The sequence below is a fragment of the Onychomys torridus genome, chromosome 18, assembly GCF_903995425.1.
Source record: "Onychomys torridus chromosome 18, mOncTor1.1, whole genome shotgun sequence".
NCBI classification, from domain to species: Eukaryota; Metazoa; Chordata; class Mammalia; order Rodentia; family Cricetidae; genus Onychomys; species Onychomys torridus.
Genome location: NC_050460.1, coordinates 15866332 through 15891633, shown reverse-complemented (window position 1 = coordinate 15891633; position 25302 = coordinate 15866332). Strand labels below are relative to the sequence as shown.

Genomic DNA, 25302 nt, shown 5'->3' with positions numbered 1-25302 from the left:
CTTAATTTGCCTTGTCTTTTTATTCCCTCCTCCCCCTTCCCCTGGGACCTGGGCCTATTACAAAGGTGTTGGGATGTTTCTTTGAGTTTTAGAGGAGTGTTTTGTGTGTTTGAAGCAGGCCTGGAGGAGTCTGCGAGAAGTGTGAAAGCAGAAGGTTCAGCTCTTGAGAGAGAAACACTGTGATACGATGCTCCTCTCAGGTGCTGCTTCTAGTCTGGGCTGAATACAAATGTACAGGAGATTCTGTCTACACAGCAATGAAGATCCAAGGTAAAACATCAGTACACAGGCACCCCCACTATTTGTAATGTTTCCAATTCCCACCACTGTAGTCACCAAAGTACATGAAAACAACAACAACAACAAAATACAGTTTTTCCTCTCTAGTCTAAATTTACTTGAGCAGTTGCCACCTGGGTGCTATGGGTTGATCCACTGCTGTGCTAAATTCTATGACAAACTAAGAAAACAAGTGAATTACTAATTATAAACCCTGTAGCAACTTGGCCTCCTTTATAATTTTGAGTTTCATTGCTCACACCCTTTTCTGTGCTCTCTGATTTGCAAAGGTTTCCTATGTACAAAGGAAACAATGCCCACCTTCTTCATTTGGAATGGGCTGCGCAAGGAGCCAGGGTAAGGCCTTTGATGCACTTTCTGAGGGGATGTCTTGGAGTCTCTCTAAAAGTGCTCTTTGAAGAATGTGAGCTTGAGTTACACTGAGGTATGTTTTGAGTCCAATAGGAGGAGAAGCAGAGTGCAGAGAGAAGAGGTTGAGGGTGAATTCGTGGTCCTGGTCTTCTCTGAGGGTTTACCACAATTCTCTCTTGGGAGCACACAGAGGTCCCAATAGAGATATGAACTCTGTGGCTTTCCCTGCCTTCTGGACTCAAATAAGATAACCATGCTCTATCCTTAGTGGTTTGCATAGATTTAAGAAGTTGGCTAATTTGGATACAGACTGTTATACTACTGAACGTCATTTATTGGTAAACACTTCTGTACCTGGAAACCTAAAGGAATCCTGTTAATTTTCTTTACATGGGCCATATTTAGTTATTTCAGTCATGTTTGACTCACAGAAAAAGGTTTTAATATTATGCATGAGGCCATGTTGAGTGGGCTGGAAATGTTCAGAGAATTAAACGTGTGTGTGATTTCTTTTAACAGCCTTACTTACATACATTTCTTCTCTCCTTATCTTGTCAACACCCAGGTGTTGCTCTTTGAGGAGAAGAACCCCCCACCTTATTGTCATGATGTGTTTCTCTTAGTTTCTTCTTGACGATGAGCTTCTTGGGAGCTGGGTGTCATATTTATCTTCTTGTCCTCAGGGTCTCTGTAAGACCTGGCTCAGTAAATGTTTATTAGTTAGATTTAGTAAAACTTCATTAATTGATACCCTAACAACATTGAACTTGAAATATTTAACTTAAGAGAAAAATCAATTTTATGGACTCTCACACATTAATTATCTGCATGCAGATAGGGGCTGTAAATTGCAAATAATTGCAATCAAGTTACTGAAGTGGGTCTAGGAGTGTTCTGGAAAAAGACACAGGCCAAATTAAAAATTATTAATTTTAAGAGAGTACAAAGCAACTGTAAAATTTCAGGTTACTCTAATTGACTGTGTTATTTTTGGTCACCTGCTTTACCAGTCCCCAGGCTTATATAGTCATTGATTTTGTTGAACTATCTGTGAAGTCCACTCAGTGTGTCAGGTTTGTGTTACTGATATGTAAAGTACAGGACCGTAATCTTGTAGAAATCAGAGTCTAGTAAGATAAAGCACTGACATGATATGGAGCCCAAACCCAGGCCAAGTAGAGTGTAGGGCAGCACGAGGGGAAAAGGAAGACTGTCATGGGCCCTGGGAAATCACAACAGGCAAGTCGGAACTGGAGCCATGCCTTGCAAAATACTCTCAGGAGAGAAGAGGCTCAGTCATCAGGAGTGCAGTCTTGATACCTCAGGAGGCTGTGCATCTCTTGGCACAGTCTGAGGATTTTCAGGATACAGTGGAAGCCGAGGGAGGAGGAAGGGGAAAGAGTGGGGGATGAGGCTGGAGCGCCAATTTTGGGGCTGAGGATTATATTATTTGAATTTGGAGTTTTTTTTCTTCTAGGCACTGGAAATTGGTTCTTGTACCAGGCTTTTTCTTTTGTACCACCAACCAGCTTCCAAATCATAACACGGGGACTTATTAGTTTTGAATGCTCGGCCTAGCTTAGGCTTCTTTCTGTCTAGCTCTTTTAACTTAAATTAACCTGTTTCTCTTTACCTACCTTTTGCGTTGGGGCTTTTTATCTTTCTTTCTTTTTGTGTATCTTACCTTCACTGTTTCTTGTGTCTGCCTGGCTGTGGCTGCCTACTTTTTATCCTGACATCTTCCTCATTCCCTCCTCTTCTTTTCCTCTTATTCTTCTCTTCTCTCTCGAGCCTAAATTTCTCCTCCTCTTTGTTCTCTCCGTCTGCCAGCCCCACCTAACCCTTTTCATACCTAGCTCTTTATTAGACCAATCAGGTGCCTTAAGTAGGCAAGGTGAAACAAATGCACTGCATCTTTACATAATTAAACACACATCTTTACATCATTACACAACAAATGTAACACACCTTTACACAGTTAACGTAATATTCAACAGCATAAACAAATGTAATACATTGTTACATAGTTAAAATAATATTCCACAACATAAACAACGTAACACATTCTTACATAGTTAAAATAATATTCCACAACAGGTTCTTATCTAGATTCCACATCAACAGATTCTCAATTTGGGGGGTGGGGAGTGCAAGCCAACTACATGTCTCTCTGTCTGTCTCTCTGTATGTGCATGTGTGTGTATGAATGCATGCATATGTGTACCTGTCTGTTGCAGGAGGTGGGAACCAGGGGATGGCAGGTTGATAGTAGTGCCATTAAGCACCAGGGAAAAGTAAGTTTGTGGGAAGACAAAGTAATTGATAGCATATATGGAAAGAGCAGCTACATTCTGGCAAATGTCATCTGCATGGGAGTTGGACCATTGTTGGCTCTCTCTTAGGGGTGGGAAGTCCCTTCTACAGTTTGGGATTTGTAGCCCTGACTGGCTGACTTACTAGTTTTGAAATAAGAACTTCCCTTCTCTCCCAACCACTCAATCTGCTCTTTAGAAAAGATCCCATTAGACCATACCAGATGAATGCCCTTTGGTGAGACCCCACTTACCTTTTTACCTCTAGCAGTAACATGTAACTTGTTCTCAAACCTGTGTGTGTGTGTGTGTGTGTGTGTGTGTGTGTGTGTGTGTAAGTACATGCATGTGTGAGTGTGCATTTGTGTGTGTGCATGTGTGTGTCTGTGTGTGTTTCTTCTGCTATCAGGCAGTGACAGCTTCAAGTAGGCTTTGGTAGGTAGACTGCCAGTATGAGTCATGCCTGTGCCTTCCCAAGTAAGAAAGTCAATTGGTTCTCTTGCAGTTCCTCTTCTGCCTCAGCTGTAGCAGCAGCAGAGGTGGGCAGGACCACCATTATCAAATCTGATACAGAAGTGTTGGCTAAGTACCCCACCTTTCATGAAAGCCCAGGGAAGCACAAGGCAGATTGAATGTGTTGCAATTCTCCAGCATCAGACTGGGTTCCACAGAAACATGTCCAAACTGCATAGGTTTAATTTTTAATCTGCCTTGTACTGGAAAACCACTGAACTCAAGAATGTTGATGACTTTTATTAATGATAAGTTGCTAGCAAAGGATTCATAGAGGGTTGACTTGGTATTTGAAGAATACATTTCCATGGCAGAAAGAGATGAGAGCCTTCAGTAGCTGATGGAATAGAAATGACAGATTGAACAAAGGTGTAGGGAAAGAGACTGAACAATGCACTCCTGCACAGGGAGTCAGGGAGTAGAAGGAAAGGTGGGCCAAGAGCACAGAGGGCTGGTGGACACATCTGTGCATGCACAGGCACAGAAGCGCCATGTGCTAGTGAGGGGATGAATGAGAATGGCTCCCACCGGCTCATAGATTTGAATATTTAGTCTCTAGTTGATGGCTGTTTGAAGGATTAGAAAGTGTGACCTTACTGGAAGAAGTATGTCACTGGGAGAGTGCTGTGAGGTTTTGAAAGACTCATGCTATTTTGAGTTAGTCCTGTCTTTTAACTAAAAAGTCCCTACTTTCGGATCAAGTTGTGAGCTCCCAGCTGTCCCTGCCACCATGCCTTTGCTCTGCCATCATGGACTCTAACCCTCTGAAACCATAAGGCCAGTTAAACACTTTCCTAAATAAGTGGCCATGGAGTTTTGTCACAGCAATAGAGAAGTAACTAAGACAGCCAGCAAACATAATTATAGGGCACCAGCCAGATAAGCATACTGAAGGGTTCCTTTTCTGTTTTCTCAGTCTTTTATCTGGTATTTGGACATTAAAAATGTCACTTGACTTCCGTGAGCTTTGTTGTCTTGAACTAAAAATGAAGAGATTGAATGTGTTGCAATTCTCCAGCATCAGAGTGGGTTCCACAGAAACATGTCCAAACTGCATAGGTTTAATTTTTAATCTGCCTTGTACTGGAAAACCACTGAATTCAAGAATGTTGATGACTTTTATTAAACACAAAGAAACATATTTTCTCCTTGTTCTGTGCATAACATAACATTCAGCATTTTTACCCTTGTTAGTTTGCAGTTCAGTAGCTCCAAGGGTATTTCATTGCTGGGCATCTTTCTCTAGAATGTGTTTGGCTTTCTAAATGTAAAGTCTATGCCCATGGAAAGCAGAGTCCCCATTTTGTTTTCTTCAGCCTTTGGTATGTATATACCATTCTGCTTTTGAATTTGACTGTTTTGTAGATCCCATCAAGATGGAATAATTCAGTATTTATTTTTGGATGTCTGGTTTATTTCTTTTAAACTATCTCCTCAAAATTCATACATGCCATATGTAGCATTCATCATAACTTATTTCTCTAAGCCCAATGGTATTGTTATGTCTATCATACTTTGTGCATTATCTACTGATGATTACTTAGGTTGTTGCCAACTTTGGTATATTGTGATCAATGCTGCTTATAAGCATGGGTCCTTTGAACAGGCCCTCTTACAATGCTGCTTTCACTTATTTTCAATATATATCCAAAATTTCTAGATCATAGACTAATTCTATTTCACTCTTTTGACAGCCCAAATTACTGCTTTTTATAGTGGCTACCCCACTGGACACACACATATGCATGTATGTGTGTATAATGCATATATGTATGATGTATATATATATTATGTATATGTATGTTTAATGTATTATGATACATTTGTATGTAAATATTATATATTGAAGTTCTAGTTTTTGTGCATTCTTGACAACCTTTTTGTTTTGTCTGATTGTTTTAGTAGTAACTTTTATAATGGTTAGTTTCGGTTCCTGTCTTGAATCTTGCTCTGTAGACTAGGCTGGCCTCGAACTCACAGAGATCCACCTGGCCCTGCCTCCTGAGTGCTGGGATTAAAGGCGTGTGCCACCCCGCCCGGCCTCATTGTAGTTTGGATTAAGATTCTACTGAAGATATTAAGATGTCCTCATGTTCTTATTTCCATTTGCATATCTTCTTTGTCATTAAAGTATTATTTGCTTTGAAAACAGAACTATTTTATTGTTGAGGTATAGAAAGTCTGTGTATTTTGGATATTGGTCCTGCATCAGATAAACCATTTACAAATCTTTCCTCCCTTTCCATGGCTGCCTTTTTACTCTATTGATAGTTTATTTGGGTGAACAAACGTTTTTTTAATTTTGATAAAGTCTAATTATCTACATCTTGTTTGTTGCTGGTTTTGGTGTCATATCAAACAAACCATCATCAAATACAATGTCATAAAAGTTTCTCTTATATAAACAAGACCAAAAACAATTCTATCTTTGAAACTCAAATCAGCTTTTGTAGCCAAGCTTAATCTATTTTCCCATTTTTACCTTCTATCTTGTTGCTGTTTTTTGTGCGTGTTGGTGCCTCTTTATGATTATTTTGTAGGGCATCAGGCAAACTTCCCATGGTGATTTCATTGTCTTGTCTTCAAATGTTCTCCAGTTGTTCAAGAACTTGAAAGTACTATTTGAAGCTAAGTAAAGTTTAGTTTTGACTTGATCTGTCCATGCAGCTTGATACTTAGTTGAGAATCACTGGAAGGAGGAGAATAGGAAGGGAAATTTAGTTATTTACGGTTCATGTGATTAATGATCTAACAAAGTAGTCCCCGCTTCTCACATGCCGTCAGTTTTCTGAAGCAAAACCAAGTAGTGCTTTGTGTAGAAGTCAGTCAAGGGAAACTTTATCTTGAGGTGGAACATCAGAGATGTGTCATTTGGAACTGGGGAATGAGGGAAGTGGTAGGGTAGGCTTGTCAGATTTGCCATGCCTCTATCTAAGCAGTGTTTATCTGAGGGACATAAGGATGTACCACCAAGAAAAATGGTCAAAAAATCAAAAATTAACTTTAAAATTAAAATATTAAAAAAGCAACATCTATTTTGATTTGGCCTTTTCCCTGGCTCTGCTCCTACTGGATGCATTGAGTGACCTTGCAGTGGTGACCTTGTTTTGCATTTATAAAATGAGATATTGATACAGATAGCTAAACTTTCATTAAGCCCTGCAGTAATACAGGAAGGTACTGAAAGCATTATTTCTTCTCATTGGGGAAACGGAGAAAGAAGTTTCTGTTTTCTAACAGCTAAGATGGAGCCGTATGAATAATTAATTTCCAACAAGTTGAGCAATTGATTTTCAGCAAAGGGGCAATTCCCTAAAGTTGGGAGGATTCTGGGCAAAGGCAATTTGTACTTATTTCTGAGAGGTGTTGTGGCTTTTGCTAGCACTCTAGTACTGTTTATTGAACAACTTCCGGGATCTCCTTCAGTCCCTAGGTAGCCGCTTTAAGGATTGTTTTGTGGGGGTCTCTGGCTTTTGAACTTGTTTAGTGTTGGCAGAGGGTTCTGAGTTTTTGACTTCCAGAGATGCATACTATGGAAAGGTTTCCAAGTGTTTGTGCAAACTTACTGTGTATATGTTATAAGTCCATGTTTATAAGTTATGTGAATTGCATACAATGAATTCCAGGTGGACTGTAAAGCAAATGATTAAAGTGCATGTCTAGCTTTTGTGCTTTGTGAACTTTTGGATGAGGTCTAGAAATGATTTTTTTCCATGTGATTTTCTCTGAAGATGAGTTTATTAAGAGAAGAATATATGTATTACATTCATTTTGTTTATCTGTAGCCTAAGCAATAAATTAGATGTATACACATAAAACAACTTTAAATACATTATTTTAATGTACTACATATATGGACATTGAATTTTGGTATATTTTAATCCCTGGAACATCTAAATCAAGTCACCACCTGACTCTTTCCACATGGATCACTTGCATATGAAAACTTAAAAAAATAAAAAGCAGATTATTTCCCCATCATGTCAAATGGCATGTGGTTTTGATCCTGAGAGTGGAGTGTTTCCATCAGACTCCTCTATCTGAAATCTCTGGGTCTATTTCCTCCCTTGCCTGGACTGCTGTTAGTGGTAGTTGGTGTTATTTAATTATCTCTACATTTTAACTGTGGTGTTTACCTTTAATATCACTCCAGTCAGTAAGTGATTCATTGCATCTGGAACTAAACAACAAGGTTTGGCAGAAAAGGGACAACGTGTGGCAGATGCATTTGGACTCAGGAGGACAATGGCTTTGAAAGTGGGCTCTAAGAGCTTAGAAATTTAATTATGCATTTATGACTGTAGGAATACATACTGCAATAGATGGTTCATGGTGAATTTCACAAAAGATTCTGGGGACTTTGAACAACATGACTGGTGTTTACTAGGAGAGTATCCATCCTTCAGGGAACAAGCAAGCTCTTCAAATTCCAGGTACTTGAGATTTCATCCCAGTTAGAGAACTCAGATGTGTGGTTTGCCCCATTCCTAATATAAGGCTAGCAATTTTGGGAGTTAGCATTGACAAGAAACACTGAGCTTCTTATTTATCAGAAACCCAGCAATGTCCACATGAATGCTTAATAAAACCAATGCTACTTTCAAGTGGTCTATTAGCCTTAACTGATATTCCCTTTTGTCCTTCCTATAAAGTATGTAAGTAAATGTGTTTAATCAAGGCCTGTGAAGAAGCAGGTATAAAATGGCTTTTTGGTTTGGTTTCTGCCTGCAATGAATTGCCTTTCTTTTTATTGAAGTCTTAAATTTTATTTCTTTTGAGACATACATGACCACTGCATTCTTACTCTTCTCTTCCCTCCTCGCCAACTCCTGTGTCTCCCTTCCCTTTCAAATTAATGATCTCTTCTTTAACTATTATTGTTATATGTATGTGAATATTCATATGTGTGTGAATATGTCAACCTATTGATTCCATTTGTTGTGGCTCATATGTATGTGTGTCCTGGGCTGACCTCTTGGGATCAGACAACCTATGTTGCAGCTCATCCTTGGAGGAAATTGTTTCTCCCTCTCTCTGTAGTCCTCGCCTGCAGCACTTCATCTATGGGTGGAACCATGTGGAATTTCCCCTGTTTGTACTGGCATGTCAACTGATATTATTATGTGGATCTTGTTCAGGAAGACATATTCTTGAGATTTCATAAATGCATTTTCCATGTCATATCTAAGGGATACTATTTAGCAGCAGGTGACTTGGGCTTCTGGATCTTGCCACCTTTCAGTCTTTGCTTCCATGTTTCCTGAGCCTCAGTTTAAGGGTTGTGTTCCAGATTGATCAGTTGGGGTAAACAACCCACAGTCATTTATCCTATGCATTTTTTCCAGTTTGTTTTTTAAGTGAGGGAATATAAGTTGAATCCTTTGCTCCCTTCAGGAAGCAATGCCCATTAATGAGTAGCGCAATTAACATCACCTATATTCACATAGTTTCACAAATAATATAATATGTGAGCTTTGAGAAATTCTGGTTCTCTTGAAGGGCACATACCACAGCCATGCTTGGCATCAGGATTTTGCCTTTCGTAACATCAGTTAGAGAGATGTTGTGATAGCTTTGGAATCCTTGTGGTATTTACATTGTAGCTTTAGTACTCATAATGCTTCCCAAGCAAATGAAAGGTCTGTGTCAGGTCTTCATTTATACTTTTTGGCATCATAAATCTAGAAGTTTTATGCTGTATGTTTTGTGTGTGTGGAGTCATCTATGTTATAAGAACAGGCTAGCCTCCTGCCTGAAACTGGCCTCCAACATGATCTTGCTACTGTCCCTTTTGAGCAATAACTTCAGTAAAGAGGGAGAAAAGCCCTTCCTCCTCCTCCTCCTCTTCTTCTTCTTCTGGTGAAAGTTATTCTCCAAAGGAGGTCATTGATTTCATTGATTCTTAGTGAATGACTACACTCTTAGAAACTTCAAATAATGCTGACTTATTATTTTGATAGGTCACAATTCTCCATAGAGTAGCTGAGTCTTGAGGTCTCCTAAGGCTGAAGTCAGAATGACAGCCAAGATATATGCCCATCTGGAGCTCAGCCCAACTTCTAGGTCCATGTAGGATGTCTGCTGAGGCTGGTTATTCAAGTGTCTAGGACTTAGGGCCTCATTTTCTTGCTGAATTATGTCCAGGAGCTCTGCATACCTCATAAAGGCTGAAATTGGGTCCAAGCCTCATGGTCAATGTACCCTTTCAAGAGCCTGTGGGAAAAATTGCTCTTAACAATTTACCTTAGGTCAAATCCACTTCACTTTTTTAAAATATTTTTTTTTAGTCAATGTATGATATTGGCTTACATTATGACATTTCAATTCATGTAAGTTATTGCACATGGATATCACATGGCTTTCCCTTTACCCCTCCAGTATTCCCCCCATACATGCTGGTTTCCTTCCATGCCCTTAGAGTCTCCTTCTGCTTTTGAGAGAAAGCATGTGATGTTTATCTGTTTCCTCCTAATTATCCTCTCATTTTTTTCCTCCCATCATCTTGATTCCCCTTCGGAACACACACACACACACACACACACACACACACACACACACACACTATAGGATTAAGGTGTGTGTGTGTGTGTGTGTGTGTGTGCGCGCGCGCGCGTGCGCGCGCTCGTGAATATGTACAAAAACCACACACGTACATAATATAGGTTCCACATATGAGAAAATAATATAGTATTTATCATTCTGAGTTTGGCTTATTTTACTTGACATGCTGATCTTCAGTTCCACCCATTTACCCCCAAATGACAGACAACACAATTTGCTTTATTTTCTTTCTTTCTTTCTTTTTTTATTTATACATGTCTTGTCTATTTATCTGTTAATTGGCACCTAGGCTCATTCTATAACTTGGCTGCTGTAGATAGTGTTGCAATAAACAGAGTGTGCAGGTATCTCTGATGAATGCTGACTTGGACTTCTTTTCTGTAAACATTCAGGAATAATATCATTGTCATACGGTAATTCTGTTTCTCGTTTCTAAGGGAACCACACACGCTGATTTCCATAATTACTACATGAGTTTGCTTTCCTGCCAGTAGTAAACAAGTCTTTACTTCTTTCCCAACATCCTTGCCACTGTCTGTTGCTGTTGTGTTCTGGATGATAGCCATTCTGATTTGGGATTAAATGGAAGGCCAAGGGGTTAGAACTGTGTGTGTGATGTCTATGTGCCTTCCTTTATTGCTCTCCACTTTAGTTTTTTGAGTCAGAGTCTCTCTCTAAACCTGGGGCTTGCCAATGCAATTAAACTGGCTGGCCAATAAGGCCCCTGGGATGATCCTATCTCTGCCTTTGCAGCAATGGGATTATAGCCGCAAGATACCATGCTTAGATTTTTATGTCAGTCCTGAGGATCAAACTCAGTTTATCCTCAAGTACAGCAAGCATTTAACCAATTAAGTCATCTCCCAGCCCCTCAGTACAATTTTAATTTACATCTTCCCTGATAGCTAAGGTCTTTATAGTGGGGTGTGTGTGCATGTGTGTGTGTGTGTAGTGGCTGGTCCTGGGTCGTTGTTGAATTTCTGATAATATAGGTGGTATGTTTGAGGAGATCTCTAGACTCCGCTTTTATGGAATCATCTTTCTTTTTTGTGGAATCATGCTGCTGTTGCTGGCATCTGTCACTGTTTGCTTGTTTCCACACATTTCACTGTGTCTAAGGAATGGACCTATGCTGCGTTATTTTTGTTCCTGGAGAGTTTTCTGAGACTCAGTTGGCTCTGTTTTCCTTTAAGAGACTGGGAACAGGGATGTTCCTTGAAGAATTCACCCCATGAAGTCATCTGAAAATATGGATGAATACCCAGCCTTGTAATCAGTATTTCTTAAAAGCTGGGGCATTTTAGAAGACTTAGCCATTCCTGCTTATGATCAAAATGTAAGGAATTGTTCTACAGTGTCTTTAGACCCAGAAATGTGCTGTACTAATTCTTTGACCTTTGTGAGCTATGGACAAAATTCCTCCAAAGAGGCAAGAAGAGACAAAGAGGAGTAACCACCAAGAGGACTCAATTTGTGTTAATCAGAGCCTTGCCCATTGCTCTCTGCAGCCATTTCTTTAGCCTGGGAGGCATATGTAATCAACTTTTGTTTATTTCTGATTTTCTTCTTTTGCCCCTGAGGAGATCATTACTTCTATTGTATAAAGATGGTAGCCCAAACATTGAAAGCAATGAGAGCAGATGGCAGCAAATACTTTTGTGGTAAGAGACACTGATGTTTATAAACTGGATTTCATTCTTTGGGCTTCTTCCGTCTTCTCTTTGCTATGACACATTCATTTGCTTCCCTTCAGGTACAAAGGGGACACAAACATGAAAAGGAGGAAAAAAAATGCTTCCCCTGGTGTACGGAACTGAGAAGCTGTCAAAGGCTCATAGCAGGGAAAGTGTGCTCCTGTGTATTCAATCACTGAAATGAAGTGTTTTCGAAGGCAGTGCAGTCACGGGTCTATTGCATGGGGAAATAACATGTTGTAGTCCATCACTTAAAATGTTAACCTTGTCTCTTACTAGTGACTGCAAGCAGAAACATGTGCTGCACGCTTGCTGGTTAAATGGCAGTGTGTCAGCTCCGTGAAAAAGGCTAGCATGTATCTGTCAATCTTCAGATTTGGCTCTGTGTGTGAGAATGCAACACGTGCATACACACATTTACACATACACATACCCCTGCATGTTTCCACTTACCTTTAGTAACTTCCTCAGACTTAGCTTATCACTTACTAGAAAATAAGAGTTAAATTAATTTCTGGTACTTAAGTGTATATTCTTTACTATGCTGTTTTTATTCCTAATCCTAAAATTCTCTATTAGAGTAGTTACAATTACTTAATTTATTTATAGAAAGTTTTGTTTTGATTTACTTCAATATTGTTGGAGTATACACATATGCTAGAGTAAGCACATTATAAGTATCATTCCAATAGTATGAATTATTGTATCTGAGTAATCCACCAATCCTCAAAGATTTATATGACAAATATTTTAGATTTTGCTGGTCATATTGTCCCTTTTGTGACCTGGAAAGAGCCATAAATAACAGAAGTGAATCACTAATGCTGTGCACCAATATCAAACTCAATAGGCTACATTTGGGCTGTAGTTTGAAGACCATGATGAATATTTCATGTAATTCTTCTATGGCATATGAAAATTTGATATCCACTAGGTCTTTCCTTGGTGTTTTTCACTGCATCAGCAGGAATGCTCAGTAGCAGGAAGTGCCACATTCCCCCCTTGAGGTTCTGACACCCTACCTGTCTTTGCTATACTCTAGGCAAACCCATTCATTCTTCAGGGTCACTCCTTGCTCCATTAGCCTTGGGCTCACACTCAGTGTTTTTACTTCAATCTCTTATCAGAGTTATGTAGCCAGTCACTCTATGTCAATAGTCCCTGCCACCACCCTGACATTTCTGACCTACTTTACCCTGGCTTTTTTGTTTCTTTCAGGGCAAACTATTCATTTTGTATATTTATCTGTGATCTTGCTAGAAAGTAAGCTCCATGCCATCAGAGGTTTTCTGTGCTTTGTGCTTAGACCAGTGCCTGAGGTGTGGTGTGTGCTCAATAAATATTTGTTGGATATAGAGATCTATCACTTTGGAATGGTAGACAAGGAATCCATAGGGAGCCTATGATTATTAAGCAAGATAACACCTGCTCAGTTAATTCAGTAAATCAGCCCTATTCTTCTTCTTCTTCTTCTTCTTCTTCTTCTTCTTCTTCTTCTTCTTCTTCTTCTTCTTCTTCTTCTTCTTCTTCCTCTTCAGATTAAACACTAAGAGGGGGAAGGTAACACCTCCCTGTATTTTTTTGTTTAGAAGAGTAACAACCCTGAGACTAAAATTGCATAGTGCCATGCCTGGACTTTTGAGGCATTCAATTACCAGCAAGTGAAATGATCCTCAGACTTCGAATTCAGAAGAGGCATTGTTAGAATAGATATGATGATTCAAGTGGAGAAGATGAGGCTCTGGGAATTTATTTTCCTTGTAGACTATGATAGTCCTCTGATACCCATAATGTTAGTAACTCATGTATGTGAAGTGTTGAGCTGGTAGCAGTAATCTTGGAGAAATCATGAAGGCAGGAAGTTTGTACAACCAGTAGAGGAGGTTAAAATTTCCCAGTTTTCTACAGAAGAGGAAGAGTAGATAGGATGTAGGCAGAAGTCTCTGGCAAGAGATTCTTTTGGCATTCTCTGAGTGGTTGAAGTGCTGGATGTACAGGACTTTCCAATGCCATTTTCTCATTGAGGAGGATTGATAAATACTGCATACAGACAGAAATCAAGGGTCAGAGGGACTCCGGGAAGAATAAATTATGCCAAACAAGCTTAATTTGCGTTACATTCTTCAAAGAGTTAATAGATTTCAGGTCGAGGCTCCATGAGTAATCCTGGAGTGTGCAAATGGTTGGCTTTTCTACTACTAATATTTTTTTGGTCTCACAGTTACTTGAAATTATTTTAGATTGTGCAAATTTATTTTTATTGTCAAGCTCTAAAAAAAGAAGAGGCAATCATTTTATTGATGTCACCTCTCTCCTGAGCCCCTTGTACCCTTGTCTATGTTTTTAAGTTTTGAATCAGTAACACTTTAGTTACCTTGGTATTTGTCCTTTTTTCCATGAAAATGTAAGCACTTGCAAAACAGGAAGGAGGTGATAATTTTTAGAGAATTGTCTTCCCACAAACTCACACAAATGTTTGGAATTTTAATTGGGCAACAGTTTTTAATATCACTTAGCAATATAATGTGACTGTTGGTATAGTCAAAAGGTTAGAGGACTGTAGCTATTATTACTTAGTGGCGTGAAGACAATCATTCATTTAGGTAGAACAAGCAAAGAAAAACAAAACAATGAAAAGTGGGAAATATTGTATAATACAAATTCTCAGTTAATTAGGAAATCTGTAGATATACAGGCCACTAATTAAGAAACTATGAACAGTACCTTCAAACAATGACTTCTATGTAGAATGTTGAATGATATATCAGATGAAAAGGCAAATAAACTTAGTTTCATTAACAATTAAAAATATTACTTTGTAAACAAACTCTTGCTGGAACCTAAACTTTTCATCTTATCAAATTATAAAAATACTTTTAATTGCAGTGTAGTTATTACAAACCCAAAGGAGGACTGGCCACTCATTTCTTTAAGAGCTATTTTTTTGGCTCCTCATGGTGTGCCAGGCATTGGGGGTCCTGGGGCTATAACTAAACCTCAGAAGCTCCCACAAAGCTTCATGGACTGCTAGGGCCAGGCTTGGGCATGAATACATGTGCACTGCACGATATGGTGACAACGACTTTGATGAGACTAGAGGAGGGAGGGTAAATGGTAGAGGAAAACATTGGCCACAGGGGCTCGTCTTTCCCACTTCCAAGACTTGCACGCCGCTGTGCAAGAAGGCCTTCTGATGAGGCATCCGGAAGTTTCTTCCTTGCCTTTGTCGGGCAGCTACGACCACAGAGATCTCTTTGCCTCCGCTCTTCTGCCACCCTAGCTCATTGCATGCACTCAAATAGTCCCTTCCTTTGCCTGATGTTCCATCTTGCTGATCAACGACTTCTTTCAAGGGAGCTCTCGGGGAGTTGTGAGCCCATTTAAGGTGACAAGGGAGATTTGCAGACATTGCACATTCCCCGAAGTTTTGAGAAGTGCTGACACACACCAAGAAGAAAACAAATTGCATAAGCTTCCTAGCTGAGGCAGGGAGCTTTTGGCCTTTTACTTTTATTTACTTATTTATTTTTTTTTTTTTGTTGTTGTTGTTCATTTGGGGCTGGATATATGGGGCTGGATAAATATGCAAAGGCATGTTCTGTCCTGTACAATTCTTTCTCTGTGCTTGTGAGGAAGTGATTTACTTCATCTACATAACAGAAGTATTTGTCTTCCCAAGAAGAAAACTAAAGTTGAATTCTGAGCATCTTGGAAGTCATAGAGGAAAGAGATTATTGTAGGTGGAAGTGAAGCCTTCGTTGACCTATGGCTTATGTACAGGACAGAGGGCATCACAGGAACCAGAAACCTCCTGCTGTTATCAACAGAAGGATTTCATGTGTATTGACAAAGATCCATTTGTTAATTCTGTCAGAATTGTTTCTTTAATTGGCTCAAAGAGTGGTGGGTTAGAGGATGAATATATTGAAAGGTGAGCCTTCCCCACTTGTCCATAGGACATTACCCTGAGAGTCTTATATTGGGAGTGATCCTACCAACACGCCAACTGTAGGAATGGAGAACTATGGCAGAGCGCTTGCCAATACAGATCACACTGACATTTTGTAATCTTGGGCTTATCTTGTTTCTCTTCTTCCCCTAGCCACTCAAGACTGAGTAATTAACTGTAGCAGGAATCTTAAAAGTTCTTATTAATAAAATCAAACCTGAGGCCAGTTATTGGGGTGAATGCTGGAAGATCAGAGAAGCAGAACAAGTCACAGCTTCCTCACCTCGCCAGTTCCTCAGCTGGTCTTGTTTCCTCAGACTGGATGCTTCTGTATCCTCATCCCAATGGCTCTCAGCTGAACTGTGCTGCTCCAAAGCCTCAATGCTTAACCAGCCAAATGCTTAACCAACCTAATTCCTGGTCCTCACACCTTATATACTTTTCTGCTTTCTGCTATCACTCCCTGAGATTAAAGGCTGGATTTCTGGGATTAAAGGTGTGTGTAACCATGCCTGGCTCTTTCTAATGTGGCCTTGAACTCAGAGATCCAGAGATATTTGTGTCTCTGAAATGCTAGGATTAAAGGCATGTGCTACCACTGCCTATCTCCATGTTTAATATTGTGGCTGTTCTGTCTCTGACCCCCAGATAAGTTTATTTCAGGGAACACACAATATTTCGGGGAACACAATACCACCATAATTAACACTGACATTCATTTGATATCTACCATATTTAATAGAAAAACTTAAAGGGAAGGAAATAAAATTGGATCAGGATATCATATGGAAAATGGAGGATTTGAATCTCCTTTTCTAGCATAGAGGCTGTCTCCAAATGGAGTAGATAACAGGAAAAGGCATGTGAAAGTATATAGACCAGTTGAAAAAAATGCAGCATTTTTGATAATTTATGTTTAGGCACCCAATTGTTCATACACTGTATTAGAAAGGGTGTGTGTGTGTGTGTGTGTGTGTGTGTGTGTAATAGTGTGTGTAGTATGTGTGGGTTTATGTACTCTGTGTATCGTGTGTAGGGTATAATGTGTTCATGTATATCTATGTCTCTGTGAGTATGTGTAATGTCCATAAAACCTATGTTGGATTAGTAGATGGAATAGTACTTTAGTGAGTTATGAAATAATTTGTAGTAGGGAAGTTTTCTTTTTTAGCAGAATGAGGCATAATAATGACCAAAAAAATACCTCTCCTTACTATATTGAACACATTTGAGCCTCCATTTCCTCAACCTCAAAATGGGCAGAACAACACTTTATCTTCCCATCCACTGGGCTGGGATGGACTGGAATAGTTTCAGAAAGGCTGCCAGGCCAGGCCAAGCTCACTCCAAGTTGGATAATAGCTAGCAGAGCTAATTGTAGCAATTTAAAAATGTTCTCAAATCGATGGCAGACACCGTGGAATTATTTTCCTTTGATGCCCTTAAGTACCTAATTAATGACTGAGTGTCAGGAGCTTTCAGTTGCTTTGTAGGTCTATGGCTGGGCTATGGATCTGCTCACCAGATTAACACATAAGGCTTGTGCTGCTGAAGTCTTCAGATGCCTTTGAGTCCACCCACACCACCCCACCTAACTTGTTTCTGTTCAGAGACCCTGATCACCCATCCTGAGCTTGAGTGTTATTTAGGTGCAAATTCCATGGTTCCCCTCTTTTGAGATCTACATCTCTCCCTTCTAGCCCTTGCCTTGATTAGCCCAATGGATCCTGAAGCCAGATTGTCATCTGAGTGACAAGTGCCTCTACTCTACCTCCTGAACTTCTGATTCCCTGGCTCTGGGGTGGCACTAAGCAGATTCTGTATTTTATTAAGTGCTAAGCTGAGAAACAGTGTTTAAAACATCACCTGTAAAGTGAAAGGAAGGGCTTTGTTACAACTATTCTATCTCTGGCACAGATAGCCAAGCTTTCCCAATTCTTTTAGTGAGGACTTGGATGACAGTGCAGATAGCCTGGTTCACCCAGTTTTGTAGCTGATAAAGCCATCTCAGTCTTTACAGCTTTTCCCCAACTTATTCCCTCTCCAGTCTTCCCGTTTGCCTTCCTTTCTGCGTTCTGTGTTGGCATGAGTGAAATAAAGGAATACAGGCATGATGGTACAGGCTTGCAGTCCTAGCAGTTGTTGTTGTTTTTAATAGGAGACATGGTCAGTAGAACCATAGGTTCCAGACCAGCGTAGGGAACTTGGTAAGACCCTTTTCAAAATAAAATGTAAAGACAGGGCTATAGGCTAAATGCAGCTTAATGATAGAGCACTTGCCCAGTGTGCACACTCAAGTAACATTAAATTATATAACATATATTCATAAGAAGTTACCTTTGTGTTGGTTTTATTTCACTAGAGCTAGCTCTATGGTGAGATCAGCTGAAAAGGATGGCTTAGCTCTCATTCTTCGAGACCATGATGCAGCTCTTGCAGTTTCCAATGATGGTCAAACACATTCCATTTATATTCCTTTTTAACTGCTATATTATACACACACACACACACACACACACACACATACACACACACACACACACACACACAACATCACAATTTCTTAAATTTGGAGTACCTTAGAGCTTTTAGTTTTTTTGGTTCTTTTTTGTAGATGTGAAAAATGAAGAGTCATGCTTTATCCAGTTCCTAAGCCCCATGGTGATTAGGTTAAGTCTACATCTTGGAACTATTGACCTGGGGTGGGGGTCTCCAGTCTCTTTTAGAAAATATACTACCTCTTCCAGAAACACTATTTTCTAGTTTATTTCTCAGGGCACAATTCTCTATGTGAGTATAATTATTAGCATTACAAATATGTACTCTCTTTTTTTAAACATTTTTTTAATTGATTCTTTGGGAATTTCACATCATGTGTCCCAATCCTGCTCATTTCCCAGTTCCTCCATATCTACTCCTCACCTCCATGGTGTTCTCTGGAAGAAAATTTTAAAGTATTAATTAAAAAAAAAGAAAAGAAAGTAAACAAAGAAACCAAAACCTCCACCTCACTCCTCTGGTTTTCCTACTTTTCCAACACCTCTTCATGTGTCTTAGTGGCAGTGGGAGCTGTGGTGTGTCACACAGTGTACCCTTTTGTCCACTCAGCTTTACTTGCAGATATTCATTGTGATGGTTTGGTTCAGCGTTTCCTTCTTTCTTTTCTTTTCCTTTCTTTTCTTTTCCTTTTTTAACAGCAATTAATCTTTATATATATACATAAATAAAATGTATATATTTTAAATTTTCCCTTAACTTCCAAGCTTGTTTCTAGAAATTAAGAAACATACATACACAGATAAGGTGCTAACAGTAATTTTAAAATATATATTTATTTAATTATTTACTTTATATCTGGGCTGCTGTTTCTCCTCCCTCCTCTCCTCCTAGTCCCTCCCCACCCCTCTGTTTCCATCCCCCAATTCACTGCTCCTCCATTTCATCTAGGAAAGGGCAGGTCTTCTGTGAGCATCAACAAAACATGGCATATCAAGTTGCAGTGAGACTGAGCACCTCCCCATGTATTAAGGCTGGGCAAGTGACCCAGTGTGAGGGGTAAGGTCCCCAAAGCAAGATTCCCTTCTTAATACCTGCCTCCAATCTGCCTCTAACCTGTTGTGAGAGGACTTCTTAGGTACATATGTGTGCAGAGCTCAGGATTTCCTCTTGGTATGACAGTAATGTATAGAGGCATGCACCTGCTAATGCTTTACCTTGAGGAAATCACAGTTTCTGTTCTGAGTCTTAAATATTTATCTTCCTACCAGCTCAAGAACTACGTAAGACATGCACTAAGCCTCACATGTGCTGTGACTTTCATGTCTTTGCTTTGGAAAGCCTGTGGTTTTATTTTTATTTATTTATTTTTTTAAAGATTTATTTATTTATTATGTATACAGTATTCTGCCTGCAGGCTAGAAGAGGGCACCAGATCTCATTACAAGTGGTTGTGAGCCACCATGTGGTTGCTGGGAATTGAACTCAGGACCTCTGGAAGAACAGTCAGTGCTCTTAACCACTGAGCCATCTCTCCAGCCCAAGCCTGTGGTTTTAGAGTGACCATGAATGAAGGAGAAAACTGAAAGCTCTGAGAGAGGAACTGAAGACTGAGGAGATGAGAGGATGACTCTCCTCAGTCCTGCTCTCTGACCTTCACTTAAACCACTGGGCTATTCAACTTGTCATCTGAAGTCAGTCTGCCTCTCCCTTGTGCAGGTGTTGGCTTTGTTCAGCACAGCTCACTAAGAGAAGAGGAAAGGGCCACGTGATGGGGTAGATCTGAGTATTCCAGAAGATGAATGTCCCTATAAAACAGGGATATTTGGTGGCAGAGTCAGTGAAAAATGATCCCAATTACGTAAAGCAAAATGCCAGCCATCAAGCAGAACATTTTAATTCTCTCTAGTCTGGGCTATCTGTGAATTTTTGTGAAAGATTCAATACATATCTGTAAGAGTAAGAGTTGGAATCAACTCTGCCTGTTAGGTTCAAGGGAGCCTGTGCTGAGAAAAAAGGAAAATTTTTGGAGCTGAGCATAGAGGCATAGCTTATCCTTGTTCATGTTCTTCTGTTTGGGTTGTCCAAGGAAAAGAGGGTGACTAAGTTTTACTGAAGCATTTAACATTTTCCATTGCTAGCCTTGTTACCCAGTGTAAGAAACAAGCCAAATCATCTCTTTTCCAGGGCAACTTTTCCTTCCAGTTCTGCCGGAGGTGGTCCAGGCCTCACAGTTGGTTTCCCCAAAAAGTGCCACACGATGGCGACAATGTCACAGTGGAGACCAGTCAGCTGCTGCTGCTTGACGTGAACACAAGCCTCCTGAACTCGCTACACATTAAAGGTCTGTGGAGTTTGAACAGCAAGTAATGTTGTCCCCTGTGAGTCTTTCACTCATGGGGAAGGGGAAGGAAGGAGGAAGGTTCTGGAGATGTTTCAACATTTGATTGACAATTTATTTTGAAACCAAATTGAGACTACTTTTAAAATGAAACGTAAGAAATGGTCACAGGAGTTCAAAGTAAAAGGCCATTCTTTTCGGCTCTTTTAAAACTGAGGCTTAATTATTTTATTTTATTTTTTTCAAAAACAAGAAAGTTAATAGTGTTCTCCAGGAGCAGCTGACTTGCCCAGGCCCTTTGTAGTCATGCTTATCCAGGGCAACCCCCACAATATAGCAAAATGCCTTGAAATTGCTTAATGCTGCTGCCTTTGAAATCCTCTGCCAAGAAAGCAATGTCTTCCTGCATTTACCCTGTTGTGGTTTGGACTTCTTGGTCCCGTGGAAAGTCATATAAATAGGCTTCCTTAGTGCAAAACCATCCACATAGCTCTAGGGTGTAGGAAGTTGGAGGAGCCTGGGAATTCAAATTTCAACTCATTTACCATGTGGCTGTTGGTCACTTCAACTCTTCATGTATTTATTCTTGTATCTGTTAAGTGATAATGAAACACACTGCCCACTTCAAGGGCTGATAATAAAAAATAGATATGAAAGTGCCTTTGCTCATTGTATGGGAGAAATGCTTAGTTATGGATGTCTCTGAAACTTGAGGCCAAAACACCAGTAGTTAATATACATGCCTTGAATACCAATGCATGTATGTACCCTTGTTACTAAGAGCATATCTGCACAAGCAAACATTTGGAAGAGGGTTAGATAAAGTACTCTTGGTATCTGTTTCTTACAGACTGAATCAAGTTTTTCTGGCCAGTTATTGTGGCATTCTTTATTCTGGAAGCTGCTTTTATTTTCCCTTTGATCCCAGGCGAGAAGTTTTCTGTAAAGTCAGTTAATTAGTATCCTTTAAGAGGTAGAATGTTTGTCTCATTGGGTTTTTGCCCTGCTCTTGTGTTTTCTCTATGTATGTATGTGTATATATATATGAATGTAGTATGTATGCATGCATGCATGCAGCTCAGTGGCTATGGGGGATATGTATGTATGTATGTGGCCTAGTGGCTATGGGGTGTATGCATATGTATATGTATATAGATATATGTATATAAATATATATGTATATATATAAATGTAGGTATGCAGCTTAATGGCTATCAGAGTATTATGTATGTATGTATGTAATGTGGCTTAGTGGCTATGGATAGTAATGTATGTACATATGTGGCTTAGTAGCTACAGGGAATAGGTATGTATGTATATATGTATTTGTGTGGCTTAGTGGCTATAGAGAATATATATATGTACTTAAGTGGCTTAGTGGAATGTCATTCTATCAGTCACTGTGAATATCCTGAAGACTAGCAATGGCAAAGTCAAATTAGAGACTTAGAACAGCATCTCCAATGTTTTCCTTACTAAACTTAAAACTGGAACCATTCTCATAGAAACTGAGTTATGCTGGAGGATGGGGTATCCTGCTGCTGCTCAAGGGCCTTGGCCTTTTGTTGACATAACCAACTGGGAATACCTTTCCAGCTCTAAGTCTGGGATTTCTAAGTCTGGTCTCTGGATATATGCTTATTTCTTATTTTGTTTAATCAAGAAATAGTGTTGGAAAGTCAAGATACGAAAGACAAGGCATCTGATAGGCTTTGAAGGGCCGGGCAAAGGAAGGGCCATGTGCAGCAAGTGTATAGCTTCTCTCTATCGAGTCACAGCTGCAAGTAACCCACATGCTTTATCCCTACCTGTGGTCTCCCATGGTCTTCTTAGATTAGACAATACTTCACTCTTGTGCTGTGTAGAATCAATGGAAGGACAGACTCTCATTCTGGGGAATGGAAGGATAAGGAATGGATATCAGCTTTTGCACACTGAGTGTGCCAGGGTTCTTTGCAGGGAGGAGCGTTGCCTCTAGAGAAACTGAGATTTTTATCATCGAGACATGAGTTGTGGATCTAGAAATAATGAGAACAAGGAAAAGACAAAGATCAAATTTTGTTCAATAGATAATTTTTGAATGCTTATTAAGTGGCCAGAGAATTCTCTGAGATATAAGAAAAAGTGAAGAAAACTATTAATGTCAGTGACAAGCAATATTACCAAAGGAAAAATAACCAGGGGAGTAAATATGACAGATTGAAGTTTCTAGTTGTATCAAAAGCAGTTGATAGATATGGGCAGTGATGTATAGTGAGGAGTGAGAAGTTAATAGAGTTGAAATGTGGGGAGGATTCAGAACATGCCAGCTTTGAGGTGTGATAAGTAACACAAGTCAGTAAAATGTTTGCTGTTCAAGCATAAGAGCACAAGTTCCATTCCTGAACTCATATGAAAATGTCAGGTGTACTGACATGCACTGTAACCCCAGTGCCAGGGAGACACACACAGGCAGAACCCTGGGGCTCACTGGTCAGGCAGTCTAGCCTAATTGGTGAGCTCCAGGGCATGAGCCATCCTATCTCAGTGAAGGTACATAACATTTCTGAGAATAACAGCCAAAGTTGACCTCTACATGAACGTGCCCACATATTCTTAGACATGTACATCCACCCGCCTGAAAGAGAGCATGCCATTTTTTGCAGATTTGAGTTTTGATCACATGGATAATCAAAGTTGGAGGAACTTCCCTACCTTACTTGCTGAGAGTCCATGTTTCTAGTAGCCAGCCTAATGACAGACTTCATTCTTTGTTTTCCATAACCCACCACAGTTATCTCAAGCCTCACTAGGTATTACATACATCCACACTTACATCAGTATCATTTTATTCCTGATCACTATAATTTTGGACCTGAATTACTATACATTGCCTCTAAGTTGTTCCTAGTGCTTCTAGGTTTTTTTTCTTCACAATCCAGTTTTATTTATTACAGCAAGATAGCTAAACTGCTGTGTGTTCTAGCTTCCTTTGTAGCTGGGCATAGTCTTGTGCTAACACCTGGCCAGTGAGATCCAAGAGGAAAGTTGCATGGGATGTATGGGAAGTTTCTTATAGTAGAGATGATGCAGAAGGGGGCATGTTTGTACTTTATTCCTTTCTTCCTTCCTGTTACATAAATGTGACAGCTGAATCAGCCACTATATTAGATCATTAGGTCATTTGGTAAGGATGGAGAAGAAGGAACATGAAATGAATTCGGGACCTTGATGACTCTGGAGTTGCTATGGTAGTATTGAACTGGCCACTTTAAAATATCGTAATATTTTATTAATTCTTTGAGAATTGCATACAGCATGCAATGCATTTTTTAATTTGTTTAAATTTTTTTCATTTTACATACCAAGCCCAGTTCTTCCTCCTTCCCCTTCTCCCACCTACTCTCTACCTACCCCCCATCCCATCCCCTATCCACTCCTCAGAGGGGGTGAGGCTTCCCTTGGGAAGTCAACAATGTCTGGCATACCAAGTAGAGGCAGAACCAAGCCCCTCCCTCCTGCATCAAGGCTGAGTATGGTGTCCTACCAAAGGGAAGGGGCTCCAAAAAGCCAGTTCATACACCACTGCTCAGTGCCCCACAAATGGATCGAGCCACACAACTGTTAGCATCATTCCAAGGGCCTAGTTTGGTCTCATGCAGATTCCTCAGCCATCAGTCCAGAGACTGTGAGTTTCCACTTGCTCTGATCAGCTGTTTCTGTGTTTTTTTTCATTATGATCTTGACCCCTCCTTGATCATATGATCACTCCTCCCTCTCTTCAACTGGACTTCAGGAGCTCAGCCCAGTGCTTGGCTGTGAATCACTGCATCTGCTTTCATCAGTTACTGGATGTAGGTTCTATAATGACAGTTAGTGTAGCCACTAATCTGATTATAGGGGAAGGCCAGTTCAGGTGCCCTCTCCACTATTGCTTCGAGTGTTAGGTGGAGTCATCCTTGTGGATTCCTGACATTTAAGGGATTGCTCAACATCCTAAGCCATCAGGGAAATGCAAATCAATATGACACCGAGATACCACTTTATACCTGTCAGAATGGCTAAAATCAAAGACACTGATGTCAGCTTATGTTAGAGAGGATGTGGAGTAAGGGGAACACTCCTCCACTGCTGGTGGGAGTGCAAACTTGTATAGCCACTTTGGAAATCAGTATGGTGTTTTCTTAGAAAACTGAGACTCAATCTACCTCAAGACTCAGTAATACCACTCTTGGGCATATACCCAAAGGATGCTCACTTATACCACAGGGACACTACTAGCATTTTTGATCATACTCATCCCCAACTCCTTGTCCTCACTCCTTCTAGATCTACTTCCTAAACTATAACCCACTTACTGTTTTAATGTGCCTCTGAGTCTAAGTGGGAAGCCCATATGTACATGGCTATGAGATCATCCACAGGAGCATGGTCAACCTACCTGTGGCTATAACCCTGATGAAGAAAACTGACAGTTCCTCCCCCAGCAGCCAACAGCTCTCTATAGCTCCTGAGTTGGGGGTGAGAGCTCAGGAACCCCTCCCCACTCTATGCAGGAGTAAGCCCACTTTTGAAATCACCTATTTGGATGGAAAATAAGATTCCTTGTATTGTATTGTATTGTCCTTGCAATTTGCCTTGTATGCTGTGTGCTAAGGTTAACTCTATTGGTGTTAGCTCATGCCTTCTAAATGTATGTCATATCCTATTGTTCCTTTGCTCTTCAAAACCCTCTAATGACTTCACTTCTCACCAAGAGTCAAACCAAAGCCCGTACTGTTCATTAACCTCAGATTTCTTCTTTGA

General features: G+C 40.0%; 1 protein-coding gene across 1 annotated transcript in view; it reads left to right on the top strand.

Moving 5' to 3' along the window:
- Positions 1-25302, top strand: part of Pkhd1 (PKHD1 ciliary IPT domain containing fibrocystin/polyductin) — a 458933-nt gene that overhangs the window by 118203 nt on the left and 315428 nt on the right. The window contains exon 35 of the mRNA XM_036168402.1: positions 20364-20520. Coding sequence (XP_036024295.1) covers positions 20364-20520 — 157 coding nt within the window. The remainder of the gene's footprint in view (positions 1-20363; positions 20521-25302) is intronic.